Here is an 18,358-nt window from a genome sequence, read left to right on the forward strand (position 1 = left end):
CGTCTGACAAGAAGCCACCTGTTTTGACACAGAAACAGAATGCTCGCTTCACGGTGTCTTTTACTATCCTGTCGCTTCAGAAGAATTGACATTATTACACATTACCACACACGCAGACAAAGGTATGCTTGGCAAAAACAACTGGTTTATTTCCAGACAATCATATCCCAACTTCCCATTTCTCAGCTCTTCCAAGGAACTTTTTTTATTTTGCTATGGAAAGTACGCTATGAAAACTGTCTAGTACTGGAAGTCACCTTGACGCCTTATAACTGGAACACTGATTTACTCTAAACACCACAGGGGGTCTGTCTGGGAGGTTGATGTAGTGTTTCTTTTCCTCTGTGTAGTCTCTCTCTCTCCATTCTCTCCCTGCGGTATAATTGCCGTTTCTCATCCTTCAACTCCCACGTCGAGTTTAGAATATCTGTGGCTCGACGGCGGTGAGAACGCCATGGCAACGGGGAAGAGATGTCATTTTCATCTCTGTATGACAGCGTTCTGTGCGGTCGGGTTGTCTCTTTCCACTTCCTCCATCTCAAAACTTTGACATGTCGATCAGTGCTGTCACCCCACGCCACAACTGGAGACAGAGTCAAAGAGCAGAGGAGTTGGGATGTGAACCGAATGTGTGTGTGTGGGCACAGGGTCGTGCCTCATTGATTTGGCTAAACGTGTGTGTGTGTGTGTGTGTGTGTGTGTGTGTGTGTGTGTGTGTGTGTGTGTGTGTGTGTGTGTGTGTGTGTGTGTGTGTGTGTGTGTGTGTGTGTGTGTGTGTGTGTGTGTGTGTGTCTATAGGAGTGCAGTAATGACTGCTGCAACGCCAACAACTGCAGTCTGAAGGCAGAGGCTCAGTGTGCCCACGGGGTGTGTTGCGACGGCTGTAAGGTATGAAACACACACACACACACGAGGGCTGTAAGGTATGAAGCACACACACACACAAGGGCTGTAAGGTATGAAACACACACACACACAAGGGCTGTAAGGTATGAAACACAGACACACGAGGGCTGTAAGGTATGAAACACACACACACACGAGGGCTGTAAGGTACGAAACACACACACACACACAAGGGCTGTAAGGTATGAAACACACACACACACACAAGGGCTGTAAGGTACGAAACACACACACACACAAGGGCTGTAAGGTATGAAACACACACACACACAAGGGCTGTAAGGTACGAAACACACACACACACAAGGGCTGTAAGGTACGAAACACACACACACACAAGGGCTGTAAGGTATGAAACACACACGCACACAAGGGCTGTAAGGTACGAAACACACACACACACGAGGGCTGTAAGGTACGAAACACACACGCACACAAGGGCTGTAAGGTATGAAACACACACACACACACACGAGGGCTGTAAGGTACGAAACACACACACACACGAGGGCTGTAAGGTATGAAACACACACACACGACGGCTGTAAGGTATGAAACACACACACACACACGAGGGCTGTAAGGTACGAAACACACACACACGACGGCTGTAAGGTATGAAACACACACGCACACAAGGGCTGTAAGGTATGAAACACACACACACACGAGGGCTGTAAGGTACGAAACACACACGCACACAAGGGCTGTAAGGTATGAAACACACACACACACGCAATCTCACACACACATGGGCGGATGTCATCTCACTTAAAGCACTTAAAATATCCTCTACTTCTCCTATCTGATCAATATCATTCACTTCTCCTCTCTGATCAATATCCTCTACTTCTCCTATCTGATCAATATCCTCTACTTCTCCTATCTGATCAATAACCTATACGTCTCCTGTCTGATCAATAACCTCTACTTCTCTTGTCTGATCAATAACCTCTACTTCTCCTGTCTGATCAATAACCTCTACATCTCCTGTCTGATCAATAACCTATCTGATCAATAACCTCTACTTCTCCTGTCTGATCAATATCATCTCTGATCAATAACCTCTACTTCTCCTGTCTGATCAATAACCTCTCTGATCAATAACCTCTACTTATCCTGTCTGATCAATATCATCTCTGATCAATAACCTCTCTGATCAATAACCTCTACTTATCCTGTCTGCTCAATAACCTCTACTTCTCCTGTCTGATCAATAACCTCTACTTATCCTGTCTGCTCAATAACCTCTACATCTCCTGTCTAATCAATAACCTCTACATCTCCTGTCTGATCAATAACCTCTGATCAATAACCTCTCTGATCAATAACCTCTACTTCTCCTGTCTGATCAATAACCTCTACTTCTCCTCTCTGATCAATAACCTCTACGACTCTCTGCTCAATAACCTCTACTTCTCATCTCTGATCAATAACCTCTACATCTCCTGTCTGATCAATAACCTATACTTCACCTCTCTGATCAATAACCTCTACTTCTCCTGTCTGATCAATAACCTCTACTTCTCCTCTCTGATCAATAACCTCTACTTCTCCTGTCTGATCAATAACCTCTACTTCTCCTGTCTGATCAATAACCTCTACTTCTCCTCTCTGATCAATAACCTCTACTTCTCATCTCTGATCAATAACCTCTACTTCTCCTGTCTGATCAATAACCTCTACTTCTCCTGTCTGATCAATAACCTCTACTTCTCCTCTCTGATCAATAACCTCTACTTCTCCTGTCTGATCAATAACCTCTACTTCTCCTGTCTGATCAATAACCTCTACTTATCCTGTCTTATCAATAACCTCTACTTCTCATCTCTGATCAATAACCTATACGACTCTCTGCTCAATAACCTCTACTTCTCCTGTCTGATCAATAACCTCTACTTATCCTGTCTGATCAATAACCTCTACATCTCCTGTCTGCTCAATAACCTCTACTTCTCCTGTCTGATCAATAACCTCTGATCAATAACCTCTCTGATCAATAACCTCTACTTCTCCTGTCTGATCAATAACCTCTACATCTCCTGTCTGCTCAATAACCTCTACATCTCCTGTCTTATCAATAACCTATACTTATCCTGTCTTATCAATAACCTCTACTTCACCTCTCTGATCAATAACCTCTACTTCTCCTCTCTGATCAATAACCTCTACTTCTCATCTCTGATCAATAACCTCTACTTCACCTCTTTGATCAATAACCTCTACTTCTCCTCTCTGATCAATAACCTCTACTTCTCCTGTCTTATCAATAACCTCTACTTCACCTCTCTGATCAATAACCTCTACTTCTCATCTCTGATCAATAACCTCTACTTCTCATCTCTGATCAATAACCTCTACTTCTCCTGTCTTATCAATAACCTCTACTTCACCTCTCTGATCAATAACCTCTACATCTCCTGTCTGATCAATAACCTCTACTTCTCATCTCTGATCAATAACCTCTACATCTCCTGTCTGATCAATAACCTATACTTCACCTCTCTGATCAATAACCTCTACTTCTCCTGTCTGATCAATAACCTCTACTTCTCCTCTCTGATCAATAACCTCTACTTCTCCTGTCTGATCAATAACCTCTACTTCTCCTGTCTGATCAATAACCTCTACTTCTCCTCTCTGATCAATAACCTCTACTTCTCATCTCTGATCAATAACCTCTACTTCTCCTGTCTGATCAATAACCTCTACTTCTCCTGTCTGATCAATAACCTCTACTTCTCCTCTCTGATCAATACCTCTACTTCTCCTGTCTGATCAATAACCTCTACTTCTCCTCTCTGATCAATAACCTCTACTTATCCTGTCTTATCAATAACCTCTACTTCTCATCTCTGATCAATAACCTATACGACTCTCTGCTCAATAACCTCTACTTCTCCTGTCTGATCAATAACCTCTACTTCTCCTGTCTGATCAATAACCTCTGATCAATAACCTCTCTGATCAATAACCTCTACTTCTCCTGTCTGATCAATAACCTCTACATCTCCTGTCTGCTCAATAACCTCTACATCTCCTGTCTTATCAATAACCTATACTTATCCTGTCTTATCAATAACCTCTACTTCACCTCTCTGATCAATAACCTCTACTTCTCCTCTCTGATCAATAACCTCTACTTCTCATCTCTGATCAATAACCTCTACTTCACCTCTTTGATCAATAACCTCTACTTCTCCTCTCTGATCAATAACCTCTACTTCTCCTGTCTTATCAATAACCTCTACTTCACCTCTCTGATCAATAACCTCTACTTCTCATCTCCGATCAATAACCTCTACTTCTCATCTCTGATGAATAACCTCTACTTCTCATCTCTGATCAATAACCTCTACTTCTCCTCTCTGATCAATAACCTCTACCTCTCCTCTCTGATCAATAACCTCTACTTGTCCTCTCTGATCAATAACCTCTACTTCTCCTGTATTATCAATAACCTCTACTTCACCTCTCTGATCAATAACCTCTACTTCTCATCTCTGATCAATAACCTCTACTTCTCATCTCTGATCAATAACCTCTACTTCTCCTCTCTGATCAATAACCTCTACTTCACCTCTCTGATCAATAACCTCTACTACTCCTCTCTGATCAATAACCTCTACGTCTCTTCTCTGATCAATATGTTCTCTGATCAATAATTATGTATCGTCTCAAGTTTCAACTTTCCTGTTTTTTTGTTTCATGTAAATGAGGATAACAACTTCTTCTGTGAGTCTTTTAAAAGTAGAACAAAGCTTGTTTTATCTCCCTAGGATGATCATAACCCGTACCTCTATTTATGTATGTGATTGAATCATCTATTTAAATCCCTCTGTAGTTAATCATGTACTGAATGGTTTTTAAAGCAAGTACATCACACTGAATCCCCCCCTCCTCTCTCCTTGGTTTTGCCCTCCTCTCCCCCCAGCTGAAGCAGGCAGGTACCATGTGTCGTGGTCCTGCGGGAGCGTGCGACCTGCCTGAGTACTGCACCGGTGGCTCTCCCTACTGCCCGTCCAACGTTTACCTGCTGGATGGATCCTCCTGCCAGTATGGTCACGCCTACTGCTACAGCGGCATGTGTCTGACCCACGAACAGCAGTGTCTGCAGCTGTGGGGCTACGGTAGGGATGGACGGCCTCTACATGACCATGTATACATACTGGTACATTAAACACCCGAATAGAGACGGCGCTCTTACAGCATAGAAATAAAATAGGAACGTTTCGCAGATGCTTTCATCCAACTGAGCTACAGGGGGAGCTACGGAATATATTGACACTTGGACAGTGGTACCATCCAATCAGAAGCCTCGGTAGTATCTCGTTAACGGTTGGTCCTCGGATTACTAATTTCACTATGAATTACTTTGGTCGTGAAATTGGCACTTCTGCTCGTGAAATATTAGTACTGCACCTGTCTTAGCCTGTAGCCTACACACCCACTGCATTACCGCACACGCACACGCACACACACACACACACACACACACACACACACGCGCACACACACACACACACACACACACACACACACACTGCATCAACACACACACACACACACCCACCCACCCACTGCATTACCACACACACACTACATTACCACACACACACAGACCTAGAGAGTACCACAGACCTAGAGTACCACAGACCTAGAGAGTACCACAGACCTAGAGTACCACAGACCTAGAGTACCACAGACCTAGAGTACCACAGAACTAGAGTACCACAGACCTAGAGAGTACCACAGACCTAGAGTACCACAGAACTAGAGTACCACAGACCTAGAGAGTACCACAGACCTTAGAGAGTACCACAGAACTAGAGAGTACCACAGACCTTAGAGAGTACCACAGACCTAGAGAGTACCACAGACCTAGAGTACCACAGAACTAGAGTACCACAGACCTAGAGAGTACCACAGACCTAGAGAGTACCACAGACCTAGAGTACCACAGAACTAGAGTACCACAGACCTTAGAGAGTACCACAGACCTAGAGAGTACCACATACATAGAGAGTACCACATACCTAGAGAGTACCACAGGCATAGAGAGTACCACAGACCTAGAGAGTACCACAGGCCTAGAGTACCACAGACCTAGAGAGTACCACAGACCTAGAGAGTACCACAGACCTAGAGTACCACAGACCTAGAGAGTACCACAGACCTCAGAGAGTACCACAGACCTAGAGAGTACCACAGACCTAGAGTACCACAGACCTAGAGAGTACCACAGACCTAGAGAGTACCACGACCTAGAGAGTACCACAGACCTAGAAAGTACCACAGACCTAGAGAGTACCACAGACCTAGAGAGTACCACATACCTAGAGAGTACCACAGACCTAGAGAGTACCACAGACCTAGAGAGTACCACAGACCTAGAGTACCACAGACCTAGAGTACCACAGACCTTAGAGAGTACCACAGACCTAGAGAGTACCACATACATAGAGAGTACCACATACCTAGAGAGTACCACAGGCATAGAGAGTACCACAGACCTAGAGAGTACCACAGGCCTAGAGTACCACAGACCTAGAGAGTACCACAGACCTAGAGAGTACCACAGACCTAGAGTACCACAGACCTAGAGAGTACCACAGACCTCAGAGAGTACCACAGACCTAGAGAGTACCACAGACCTAGAGTACCACAGACCTAGAGAGTACCACAGACCTAGAGAGTACCACGACCTAGAGAGTACCACAGACCTAGAAAGTACCACAGACCTAGAGAGTACCACAGACCTAGAGAGTACCACATACCTAGAGAGTACCACAGACCTAGAGAGTACCACAGACCTAGAGAGTACCACAGACCTAGAGTACCACAGACCTAGAGTACCACAGACCTAGAGAGTACCACAGACCTAGAGAGTACCACAGACCTAAAGAGTACCACAGACCTAAAGAGTACCACAGACCTAGAGTACCACAGACCTAGAGTACCACAGACCTAGAGTACCACAGACCTAGAGAGTACCACAGACCTAGAGTACCACAGACCTAGAGAGTACCACAGACCTAGAGAGTACCACAGACCTAGAGAGTACCACAGACCTAGAGTACCACAGACCTAGAGAGTACCACAGACCTTAGAGAGTACCACAGACCTTAGAGAGTACCACATACCTTAGAGAGTACCACATACCTTAGAGAGTACCACAGACCTTAGAGAGTACCACAGACCTAGAGAGTACCACATACCTTAGAGAGTACCACAGACCTAGAGAGTACCACAGACCTAGAGAGTGGCACATACCTTAGAGAGTACCACAGACCTAGAGAGTACCACAGACCTAGAGAGTACCACATACCTTAGAGAGTACCACAGACCTAGAGAGTACCACAGACCTAGAGTACCACAGACCTAGAGAGTACCACATACCTTAGAGAGTACCACATACCTAGAGAGTACCACATACCTTAGAGAGTACCATAGACCTAGAGAGTACCACAGACCTAGAGAGTACCACAGACCTTAGAGAGTACCACAGACCTTAGAGAGTACCACAGACCTAGAGAGTACCACAGACCTTAGAGAGTATCTGGAGAGCTTTTGTCACATACCACAGTTACCTCACTATAAGCCAGTCACATCTCCACCGGCAAAACGTTTTAGCATTTAGAAACTCCAGCTAGTCATTAAGATAGCCACCTTTTTAAACAGTATTAACATAATAGATGATAAGGACCTCAACCTTTCTCTCTCTCTCTCTCCATCTGCATCGTGGGTAGGGATGTATCGGCTTTCCTCCTCACGTACAGAACACAGATCACCATGACGATCTACACCTTTAAACTACATTAGCATAGAACGTTGGGTAACATGTATTACAGCATTAGTCAGCCATCGCAGTTCAAAGCTTTATAAAAGGATTATTTACCTATAACTTATTTTAGTATTTTGTTCATTAGTCCACTGTTAATAGGGATTCCCAAAACAGTGTGCATTGTCAGTAGTCAAGTTTTTAATATAGATATAATATAATATAATATAATTTCAGTAACAAATATAAGATGTGATAATGATGCGGTTTGAAAAAGTTCTCTTTTTTCAGAATATTATTTTTTGTACATAACAAAATCAAAAGGATTTTTAAATTTATTTTATCCTTTAAAAAAAAAAATTCTGTCTGTCATTCTTAGAGGTGCAAACATTGTCTTTTGTGTAGGAATATACATCATGGTGGCTCAAGTAGCTCAAACTGTTGCTCCTTGAAAGTGAATGTAAGCACCACTGTATGGGGCATAATGGCTTTTCTCCCGAATGAGTGGTTGCTATAGTAACTTTTATTGACATTATGGATTTTTATGACCCAGGTGCCCGGCCAGCGCACGACGCCTGCTTTCAAGACGTCAACGCAGCAGGGAACGCGTTTGGAAACTGTGGGAAGGACGGACAGGGAAACTACATGAAGTGCTTAAAAAGGTGAGTGGGAACAATGTCCTCTTATGAAACCTTCATCGCACGGCATTGTGGTTCCAATTCAACTACCATATAACTATCTAACTACATTGCCTGTTCATAGTTATAGTGTTGAGATATTATAGCATAGACCGGGGGGTGGTCAAACCATAACTCTGTGGGCCACACCTGATCCTGGAGTTAAATCAGGTGTGTTCGTGTTGGTCTGGAACAAAACCCTGCACCCACTTCAGCCATCCAGGGCCATCCATGATCTGCTATATAACTTATAAGGACCCAGAGTTTTTCCTTGTCAAATCACATGAACGTGAACAACTCCTGGCCTTAACCAATAACAACACTGCTTCACAGTCTGACATCCAGTGTTTTTCCTAGCTGCCCACCAGTCCTTTAAAAAACGCGAGCGCCGCCATTGAAATTGATAGTTTATCCATGTACATTAACGCACACAAGCCACGCCCCTCTGTGAACTGTAAATCGCAGCAGTGCGTCTCAGAGACCGTTTCCATGGTGTCGCATCACAGCTAATGAATGGATCCAAATTAGCATTTTCGCTACAGTTGAAGTCAGAAGTTTACAAACACCTTAGCCAAATACATTTAAACTCACTTTTTCCACAATTCCTGACATTTAATCCGAGTAAAAATTCTCTGTGTTAGGTCAGTTAGGATCACCACTTTATTTTAAAGAATGTTAATTGTAAAGATTGATTTATTTCAGCGTTTTATTTCTTTCATCACATTCCCAGTGGGTCAGACGTTTACATACACTCAATTAGTATTTGGTAGCATTGCCTTTAAATTGTGTAACTTGGGTCACACATTTCGGGTAGCCTTCCACAAGCTTCACACAATAAGTTGGGTGAATTTTGGCCCATTCCTCCTGACAGAGCTGGTGTAACTGAGGTGTAACTCAGGTTTGTAGGCCTCCTTGCTCGCACATGCTTTTTCAGTTCTGCCCCCAAATTTTCTATAGGATTCAGGTCAGGGCTTTGTTATGGTCACTCCAATACCTTGACTTTGTTGTCCTTAAGCCATTTTGCCACAACTTTGGAAGTATGCTTGGGGTCATTGTCCATTTGGAAGACCCATTTGCGACCAAGCTTTAACTTCCTGACTGATGTCTTGAGATGTTGCTTCAATATATCCACATAATGTTCCATCCTCATGATGCCATCTATTTTGTGAAGTGCACCAGATCCTCCTGCAGCAAAGCACCCCCACAACATGATGCTGCCACCCCCGTGCTTCACGGTTGGGAAGGTGTTCTTCGGCTTGCAAGCGTCCCCCTTTTTCCTCCAAACATAACGATGGTCATTATGGCAAAACAGTTTTATTTTTGTTTCATGAGACCAGAGGACATTTCTCCAAAAAGTACGATCTTTGTCCCCATGTGCAGTTGCAAACCGTAGTCTGTCTTTTTTATGGCGGTTTTGGAGCAGTGACTTCTTCCTTGCTGAGCTTTCAGGTTATGTCGATATAGTACTCGTTTTACTGTGGATATAGAATATTTTTACCTGTTTTCTCCAGCATCTTCACAAGGTCTTTTGCTGTTGTTCTGGGATTGATTTGCACTTTTCACACCAAAGTACGTTCATCTCTAGGAGACAGAACGCGTCTCCTTCCTGAGCGGTATGACGGCTACGTGGTCCCATGGTGTTTATACTTGCATACTATTGTTTGTACAGATGAATGTGGTACCTTCAGGCATTTGGAAATTGCTCCCAAGGATGAACCAGACTTGTGGAGGTCTACAATTTTTTTTCTGAAGTCTTGGCTGATTTCTTTTGATTTTCCCATGATGTCAAGCAAAGAGACACTGAGTTTTAAGGTAGACCTTGAAATACATCCACAGGTACACCTCCAATTGACTCAAATGATGTCAATTAGCCTATCAGAAGCTTCTAAAGCCATGACATCATTTTTTTGAATTTTCCAAGCCGTTAAAGGCACAGTCAACTTAGTGTATGTAAACTTCTGACCCACTGGAATAGTGATACAGTGAATTATAAGTGAAATAATTGGTCTGTAAACAATTGTTGGAAAGATTACCGGTGTTATGCACAAAGTATATGTCCTAACCGACTTGCCAAAACTATAGTTTGTTAACAAGAAATTTGTGGAGTGGTTGAAAAAGGAGTTTTAATGACTCCAACCTAAGTGTATGTAAAATTCTGACTTCAACTGTATGCAAATTAGGCCTCAGATTAAGGCATCCAAAGTCAGCCGTGTGTCCACATGATACGCCACTGCCCATCTGAATTAGAGAGAATCCCATAAGCAACGTGGAGACGTTACAGTCGTCAGTCAAGGAGATCTTAGGATACGCCCTCTTCCAATTAAGACGTTTAGATAAACTACGAGGCTTAAAGTCATTTACATCCACAAGCCATTAATCGTACAGTAATCTTTTTCTTGTCTTTGTTTCCCGTGGATGCATTGTTGTGTGTCTGTCTGTCTGTCCTTCCATCCGCCGTCCATCTGTCTGTGTCTATGTGTCTGTCTCTCGTGTGTGTCCGTTATTCAATCATGTGCACTGTGCGTCGATCCCCAGCGATGCCAAGTGCGGGAAGATCCAGTGCCACAGCGCGGCCAAGAAGCCGAAGGGCACCAACGCAGTGTCCATAGACACCACCATCCGTACAGACGGCATGGAGGTGAAGTGCAGGGGGACATACGTCTATACCACCCAGGATGGACAGGGGGACCTCCCTGACCCAGGCCTCGTCATGACCGGCACCAAGTGTGGAGAGGGGAAGGCAAGTCATGGTTGCAGTCTAATATTAATCTACATGTATCTGTACCATAGACTGTAAGCATTATCATAGACTGTATTGTAATATTTATCATAGACTGTACTGTAAACTTTATCATAGACTGTACTGTAAACTTTATCATAGACTGTACTGTAATATTTATCATAGACTGTACTGTAAACTTTATCATAGACTGTACTGTAAACCTTATCATAGACTGTACTGTAAACTTTATCATAGACTGTACTGTAATATTTATCATAGACTGTACTGTAACCTTTAACAGACTGTATTGTAAACTTTGACATAGACTGTACTGTAATATTTATCATAGACTGTACTGTAACCTTTAACAGACTGTACTGTAATATTTGTCATAGACTGTACTGTAATATTTATCATAGACTACTGTAAACTTTGACATAGACTGTACTGTAAACTTTGACATAGACTGTACTGTAAACTTTGACATAGAATGTACTGTAATATTTATCATAGACTGTACTGTAATATTTATCATAGACTGTACTGTAATATTTATCATAGACTGTACTGTAATATTTATCATAGACTACTGTAAACTTTGACATAGACTGTACTGTAAACTTTGACATAGACTGTACTGTAAACTTTGACATAGAATGTACTGTAATATTTATCATAGACTGTACTGTAATATTTATCATAGACTGTACTGTAATATTTATCATAGAATGTACTGTAAACTTTATCATAGAATGTACTATAATATTTATCATAGACTGTACTGTAATATTTATCATAGACTGTACTGTAATATTTATCATAGACTGTACTGTAAACTTTGACATAGACTGTACTGTAATATTTATCATAGACTGTACTGTAAACTTTGACATAGACTGTACTGTAAACTTTGATATAGACTGTATTGTAACCTTTAACAGACTGTACTGTAATATTTATCATAGACTGTACTGTAATATTTATCATAGACTGTACTGTAATATTTATCATAGACTGTACTGTAATATTTATCATAGAATGTACTGTAATATTTATCATAGACTGTACTGTAATATTTATCATAGACTGTACTGTAATATTTATCATAGACTGTACTGTAAACTTTATCATAGACTGTACTGTAATATATATCATAGACTGTACTGTAATATTTATCATAGACTGTACTGTAATATTTATCATAGACTGTACTGTAAACGTGTTCTGTGTTATTCATTCAGCTTGTATTATTATATTCGTATTGATTATATTAGTATTGATTATATTAGTAATGATTATATTAGTATTGATTATGTTAGTATGGATTGGGTGTCTACTAGTGATGTAATAAATGTCACTATCTCATCCAAAACCTGTAAGCTTTACTCAATTGTGATTCATACTGTATACCGTAATAATGTTAAATGTGTACATATATTACATTTGTAGACAGGCATGCACCCACTGAGTTACCATCCAGAGCCAAAACACTGCGGCATTACCCTGTTTCCACACTGCCTCACACACCTTCTACAGCAGTGTTCCTCCGTGTGTGGATGAAATCTAAGCATCTTTGTGTTACTGCAGGTGTGCAGGGACCGCCGGTGCCAAAACGCCTCTTTCACCGAGCTGGAGAGCTGCATCGCTCGCTGCCATGGCCATGGGGTAAGCACTAGGCCTTACACACACACACACACACACACACACACACACACACACACACACACACACACACACACGCACACTTTTACCCATCCCTGTAATCTTTTTGTCGTACATTGTCCTTGGGGCGAAGGCAGATGGCTGTCACAGTAGCTCTTGTAAAACAGGAGAAATGGATGGTAGCGATACAACACCTGAAGCCATAAACTATTTGTTAGTTAAGTACTGCGTAGCCACGGGGAGAGATGGCAGATCACATCTTTATTTATGAGACAATAAACATTGTGTTTGCATTGTGTACAACTTTAACCACCTGTCCCTATAGGAATCTAGGCCTAACTTTGTTTTCATTGTCATGACTCACACATATCACTGTCAGCTGTTTAGTGGCTTGCCGCTTTTGGTCGCCAGAGACACAGACAGCAGTAATTTAACACCCCAACGTTTCTTATCTTAAAACAGGCCCTCCAGGTCGGCCATCTTAGAAGCGGGAAACTGTTGACTCTCAGTAAGCAAGAGGGCTTCCATTAGCGAGGAGCTTGCATTCTATAATGTTTTGAAATCTCCTCAACCAACAGCTTCCTGAGCCCTAGAGACAAACAGAACATGCTCTCATTCTTTAATCTCCTTCTCTTGTTCTATCATTCATTCTCTCTCTCTCCCTCTCTCTGCCCTGTTTAAAAGTCTTCATTTGTCCTGTTTTGCTTACTCCCTCACTCTGAAAGGCCAGTGAATGGAAATGGCTCTGAGGAGGGATTATTTAAAGCATAGTTTTCCCCACTCTTTCTTCTCTTTTGTGACTTTTTCATTTGCATTATAATTTGGTTCCTATTGATCCCCGGGCTTAAAGAGAGCAGCGCGGATGTAAAAAAATAAAAAATAAAAAAACGACTAGCGTCTGTATCTTTGCTAGGGTACAAATGAAGAAGCAGCTTCACTGCATCTACAGTATCATCTTGGCTCTGCAGCTTCTTTGCATTTATCATCTTGGCTCTGCAGCTTCTCTGCATTTATCTTCTTGGCTCTGCAGCTTCTCTGCATTTATCATCTTGGCTCTGCAGCTTCTCTGCATTTATCATCTTAGCTCTGCAGCTTCTCTGCATTTATCATCTTGTCTCTGCAGCTTCTCTGCATTTATCATCTTGGCTCTGCAGCTCCTCTGCATTTATCATCTTGGCTCTGCAGCTTCTCTGCATTTATCATATTGGCTCTGCAGCTTCTCTGCATTTATCATCTTGGCTCTGCAACTTCTCTGCATTTATCATCTTGGCTCTTGGTTTCTTCTTTGGGTTTGAGAAGCATGAAAAAATATTCACAAAACAACTTCAGAGGGAACTTTTTTTTGTAAAAACACTTGGAGACCAAGACACTATTTGGCTGGAGAGAGAATACAGGATGGGCTTCGTGATGCCTAACATGTATTTTAATGACGCATTCACGAGTCAACAAGCATGTTTCTAATCAGCGATATGATAATTGTATTGGTGTAATTAAGGCATGGAAAGTATTTTTCTACATCATTTAGCAGCAGGAAATACTGTATGATGCAGAATGTCCGGCGATAGCAATCAAGTGGAAAATGTAATTGTTCAGAAAGAGTCGATTTGCAACGCCAAGATCTTTGATTTGCTTAACTTGGCACAAAGAACTATAACCCTTTCATTCAAAGTGCATTCAACACCCAATGTCATCGAGTTTGGTTCAGTGTTCAATGTCATCGAGTTTGGTTCAGTGTTCAATGTCATCGAGTTTGGTTCAGTGTTCAATGTCATCGAGTTTGGTTCAGTGTTCAATGTCATCGAGTTTGGTTCAGTGTTCAATGTCATCGAGTTTGGTTCAGTGTTCAATGTCATCGAGTTTGGATCAACGTTCAAATTGTACAGTTTTTTCAATATTCAAAAGTCAGTCACTTCAACATTCACAGCCATTCAGTCACTTCAACATTCAGTCACTTCAACATTCACAGCCATTCAGTCACTTCAACATTCACAGCCATTCAGTCACTTCAACATTCACAGCCATTCAGTCAGAATCTCAGTATGACTTCACAGTGAAGGAAAGTCCGTCAGGTTCAAACACTTCATGTAGTAGACAAAAACGTAGCATGCTAAATTCACTTTTCACTTCTCCAGACACGTACTGTAAGGTCAACACCATAACACAATGTGTGTGTGTGTGTGTGTGTGTGTGTGTGTGTGTGTGTGTGTGTGTGTGTGTGTGTGTGTGTGTGTGTGTGTGTGTGTGTGTGTGTGTGTGTGTGTGTGTGTGTGTGTGTGTGTGTGTGTGTGTGTGTGTGTTCTCCACAGGTGTGCAACAGCAATAGCAACTGTCACTGTAACCGAGGGTGGGCACCTCCCTTCTGTGAGAAGCTTGGTCTGGGAGGCAGTGTGGACAGTGGGCCTGTCCAGTACCACAGTGAGTTGACCTTCACACACAAACACACACATGCTCCTTCCTGGGATTCACGACGCCCCCTATCAATCTTCACACACCATCTGCATGTAACATTAGCACAGCTTTGGTGTTTCTGGCCCAGTTTAAACATTCTTCCATCAGTTCCAAATCAATTTCATAGAGGTCATTTGGTCACTTAGCAGATGCTTCTATAAAGGTTTCTATAAAAGTGGGTAATGTTATTTTCACTCTCTCTGTGTACTCCAGGTCAGCTGGGCTTGGTGTTAGGTCTTCTGTTTGTCTTCCTGGTTCTCCTACCTGGGATCCTCATCACCTTCTACTGCTATAAGATCAAGAGCTCCTGCTACCACAAGTGGCTCTCCCAGAGAGACAAGGACAACAAGGCTAACAGGTGCCTCTATAAGACTTAATGAAGTCTTCATAAACCCTTCATAAACCCTTCATAAACCCTTCATTAGGCCTACATAGATGCTTCACAAAGAAAATGGCACTCTATACAATAGGTTTTGTTTCAACAATGGATTGAACTCTAGAATCATCTAATAACTCAGAGACTGATAACTCCAGGATGCTGGATGGGTTTGTAGCTAGACTGATAACACCAGGATGCTGGATGGGTTTGTAGCTAGAGGGATAACACCAGGATGCTGGATGGGTTTGTAGCTAGACTGATAACACCAGGATGCTGGATGGGTTTGTAGCTAGAGGGATAACACCAGGATGCTGGATGGGTTTGTAGCTAGACTGATAACACCAGGATGCTGGATGGGTTTGTAGCTAGAGGGATAACACCAGGATGCTGGGTGGGTTTGTAGCTAGAGAGATAACACCAGGATGCTGGATGGGTTTGTAGCTAGAGAGATAACACCAGGATGCTGGATGGGTTTGTAGCTAGAGAGATAACACCAGGATGCTGGATGGGTTTGTAGCTAGACTGATAACACCAGGATGCTGGATGGGTTTGTAGCTAGACTGATAACACCAGGATGCTGGATGGGTTTGTAGCTAGACTGATAACACCAGGATGCTGGATGGGTTTGTAGCTAGAGAGATAACACCAGGATGCTGGATGGGTTTGTAGCTAGACTGATAACACCAGGATGCTGGATGGGTTTGTAGCTAGAGGGATAACACCAGGATGCTGGGTGGGTTTGTAGCTAGAGAGATAACACCAGGATGCTGGATGGGTTTGTAGCTAGAGAGATAACACCAGGATGCTGGATGGGTTTGTAGCTAGAGAGATAACACCAGGATGCTGGATGGGTTTGTAGCTAGACTGATAACACCAGGATGCTGGATGGGTTTGTAGCTAGACTGATAACACCAGGATGCTGGATGGGTTTGTAGCTAGACTGATAACACCAGGATGCTGGATGGGTTTGTAGCTAGAGAGATAACACCAGGATGCTGGATGGGTTTGTAGCTAGACTGATAACACCAGGATGCTGGATGGGTTTGTAGCTAGAGAGATAACACCAGGATGCTGGATGGGTTTGTAGCTAGACTGATAACACCAGGATGCTGGATGGGTTTGTAGCTAGAGAGATAACACCAGGATGCTGGATGGGTTTGTAGCTAGACTGATAACACCAGGATGCTGGATGGGTTTGTAGCTAGAGGGATAACACCAGGATGCTGGATGGGTTTGTAGCTAGAGAGATAACACCAGGATGCTGGATGGGTTTGTAGCTAGAGGGATAACACCAGGATGCTGGATGGGTTTGTAGCTAGACTGATTACACCAGGATGCTGGATGGGTTTGTAGCTAGACTGATTACACCAGGATGCTGGATGGGTTTGTAGCTAGACTGATAACACCAGGATGCTGGATGGGTTTGTAGCTAGAGGGATAACACCAGGATGCTGGATGGGTTTGTAGCTAGAGAGATAACACCAGGATGCTGGATGGGTTTGTAGCTAGACTGATAACACCAGGATGCTGGATGGGTTTGTAGCTAGAGAGATAACACCAGGATGCTGGATGGGTTTGTAGCTAGACTGATAACACCAGGATGCTGGATGGGTTTGTAGCTAGAGAGATAACACCAGGATGCTGGATGGTTTGTAGCTAGACTGATAACACCAGGATGCTGGATGGGTTTGTAGCTAGAGGGATAACACCAGGATGCTGGATGGGTTTGTAGCTAGAGAGATAACACCAGGATGCTGGATGGGTTTGTAGCTAGACTGATAACACCAGGATGCTGGATGGGTTTGTAGCTAGACTGATAACACCAGGATGCTGGATGGGTTTGTAGCTAAAGAGATAACACCAGGATGCTGGATGGGTTTGTAGCTAGACTGATAACACCAGGATGCTGGATGGGTTTGTAGCTAGAGGGATAACACCAGGATGCTGGATGGGTTTGTAGCTAGAGAGATAACACCAGGATGCTGGATGTGTTTGTAGCTAGAGAGATAACACCAGGATGCTGGATGGGTTTGTAGCTAGAGGGATAACACCAGGATGCTGGATGTGTTTGTAGCTAGAGAGATAACACCAGGATGCTGGATGGGTTTGTAGCTAGAGAGATACCACCAGGATGCTGGATGTGTTTGTAGCTAGAGAGATAACACCAGGATGCTGGATGGGTTTGTAGCTAGAGGGATAACACCAGGATGCTGGATGGGTTTGTAGCTAGACTGATAACACCAGGATGCTGGATGGGTTTGTAGCTAGAGAGATAACACCAGGATGCTGGATGGGTTTGTAGCTAGAGGGATAACACCAGTATGCTGGATGGGTTTGTAGCTAGAGAGATAACACCAGGATGCTGGATGGGTTTGCAGCTAGAGAGATAACACCAGGATGCTGGATGGGTTTGTAGCTAGACTGATAACACCAGAATGCTGGATGTGTTTGTAGCTAGACTGATAACACCAGGATGCTGGATGGGTTTGTAGCTAGAGGGATAACACCAGGATGCTGGATGGGTTTGTAGCTAGAGAGATAACACCAGGATGCTGGATGGGTTTGTAGCTAGACTGATAACACCAGGATGCTGGATGGGTTTGTAGCTAGACTGATAACACCAGGATGCTGGATGGGTTTGTAGCTAAAGAGATAACACCAGGATGCTGGATGGGTTTGTAGCTAGAGAGATAACACCAGGATGCTGGATGGGTTTGTAGCTAGAGAGATAACACCAGGATGCTGGATGGGTTTGTAGCTAGAGAGATAACACCAGGATGCTG

The 18,358-nt window shown here is 43.0% G+C and overlaps 1 protein-coding gene across 1 annotated transcript in view; it reads left to right on the forward strand.

Moving 5' to 3' along the window:
- adam19a (ADAM metallopeptidase domain 19a) overlaps nt 1-18,358 on the forward strand; it is a 211,718-nt gene that overhangs the window by 182,908 nt on the left and 10,452 nt on the right. Inside the window, exons 13-19 of the mRNA XM_038995829.1 lie at nt 799-888; nt 4,841-5,036; nt 8,241-8,349; nt 10,900-11,104; nt 12,674-12,751; nt 15,055-15,163; nt 15,410-15,554. Coding sequence (XP_038851757.1) covers nt 799-888; nt 4,841-5,036; nt 8,241-8,349; nt 10,900-11,104; nt 12,674-12,751; nt 15,055-15,163; nt 15,410-15,554 — 932 coding nt within the window. The remainder of the gene's footprint in view (nt 1-798; nt 889-4,840; nt 5,037-8,240; nt 8,350-10,899; nt 11,105-12,673; nt 12,752-15,054; nt 15,164-15,409; nt 15,555-18,358) is intronic.

This window comes from Salvelinus namaycush, chromosome 6 (genome assembly GCF_016432855.1).
Source record: "Salvelinus namaycush isolate Seneca chromosome 6, SaNama_1.0, whole genome shotgun sequence".
NCBI lineage: Eukaryota > Metazoa > Chordata > Actinopteri > Salmoniformes > Salmonidae > Salvelinus > Salvelinus namaycush.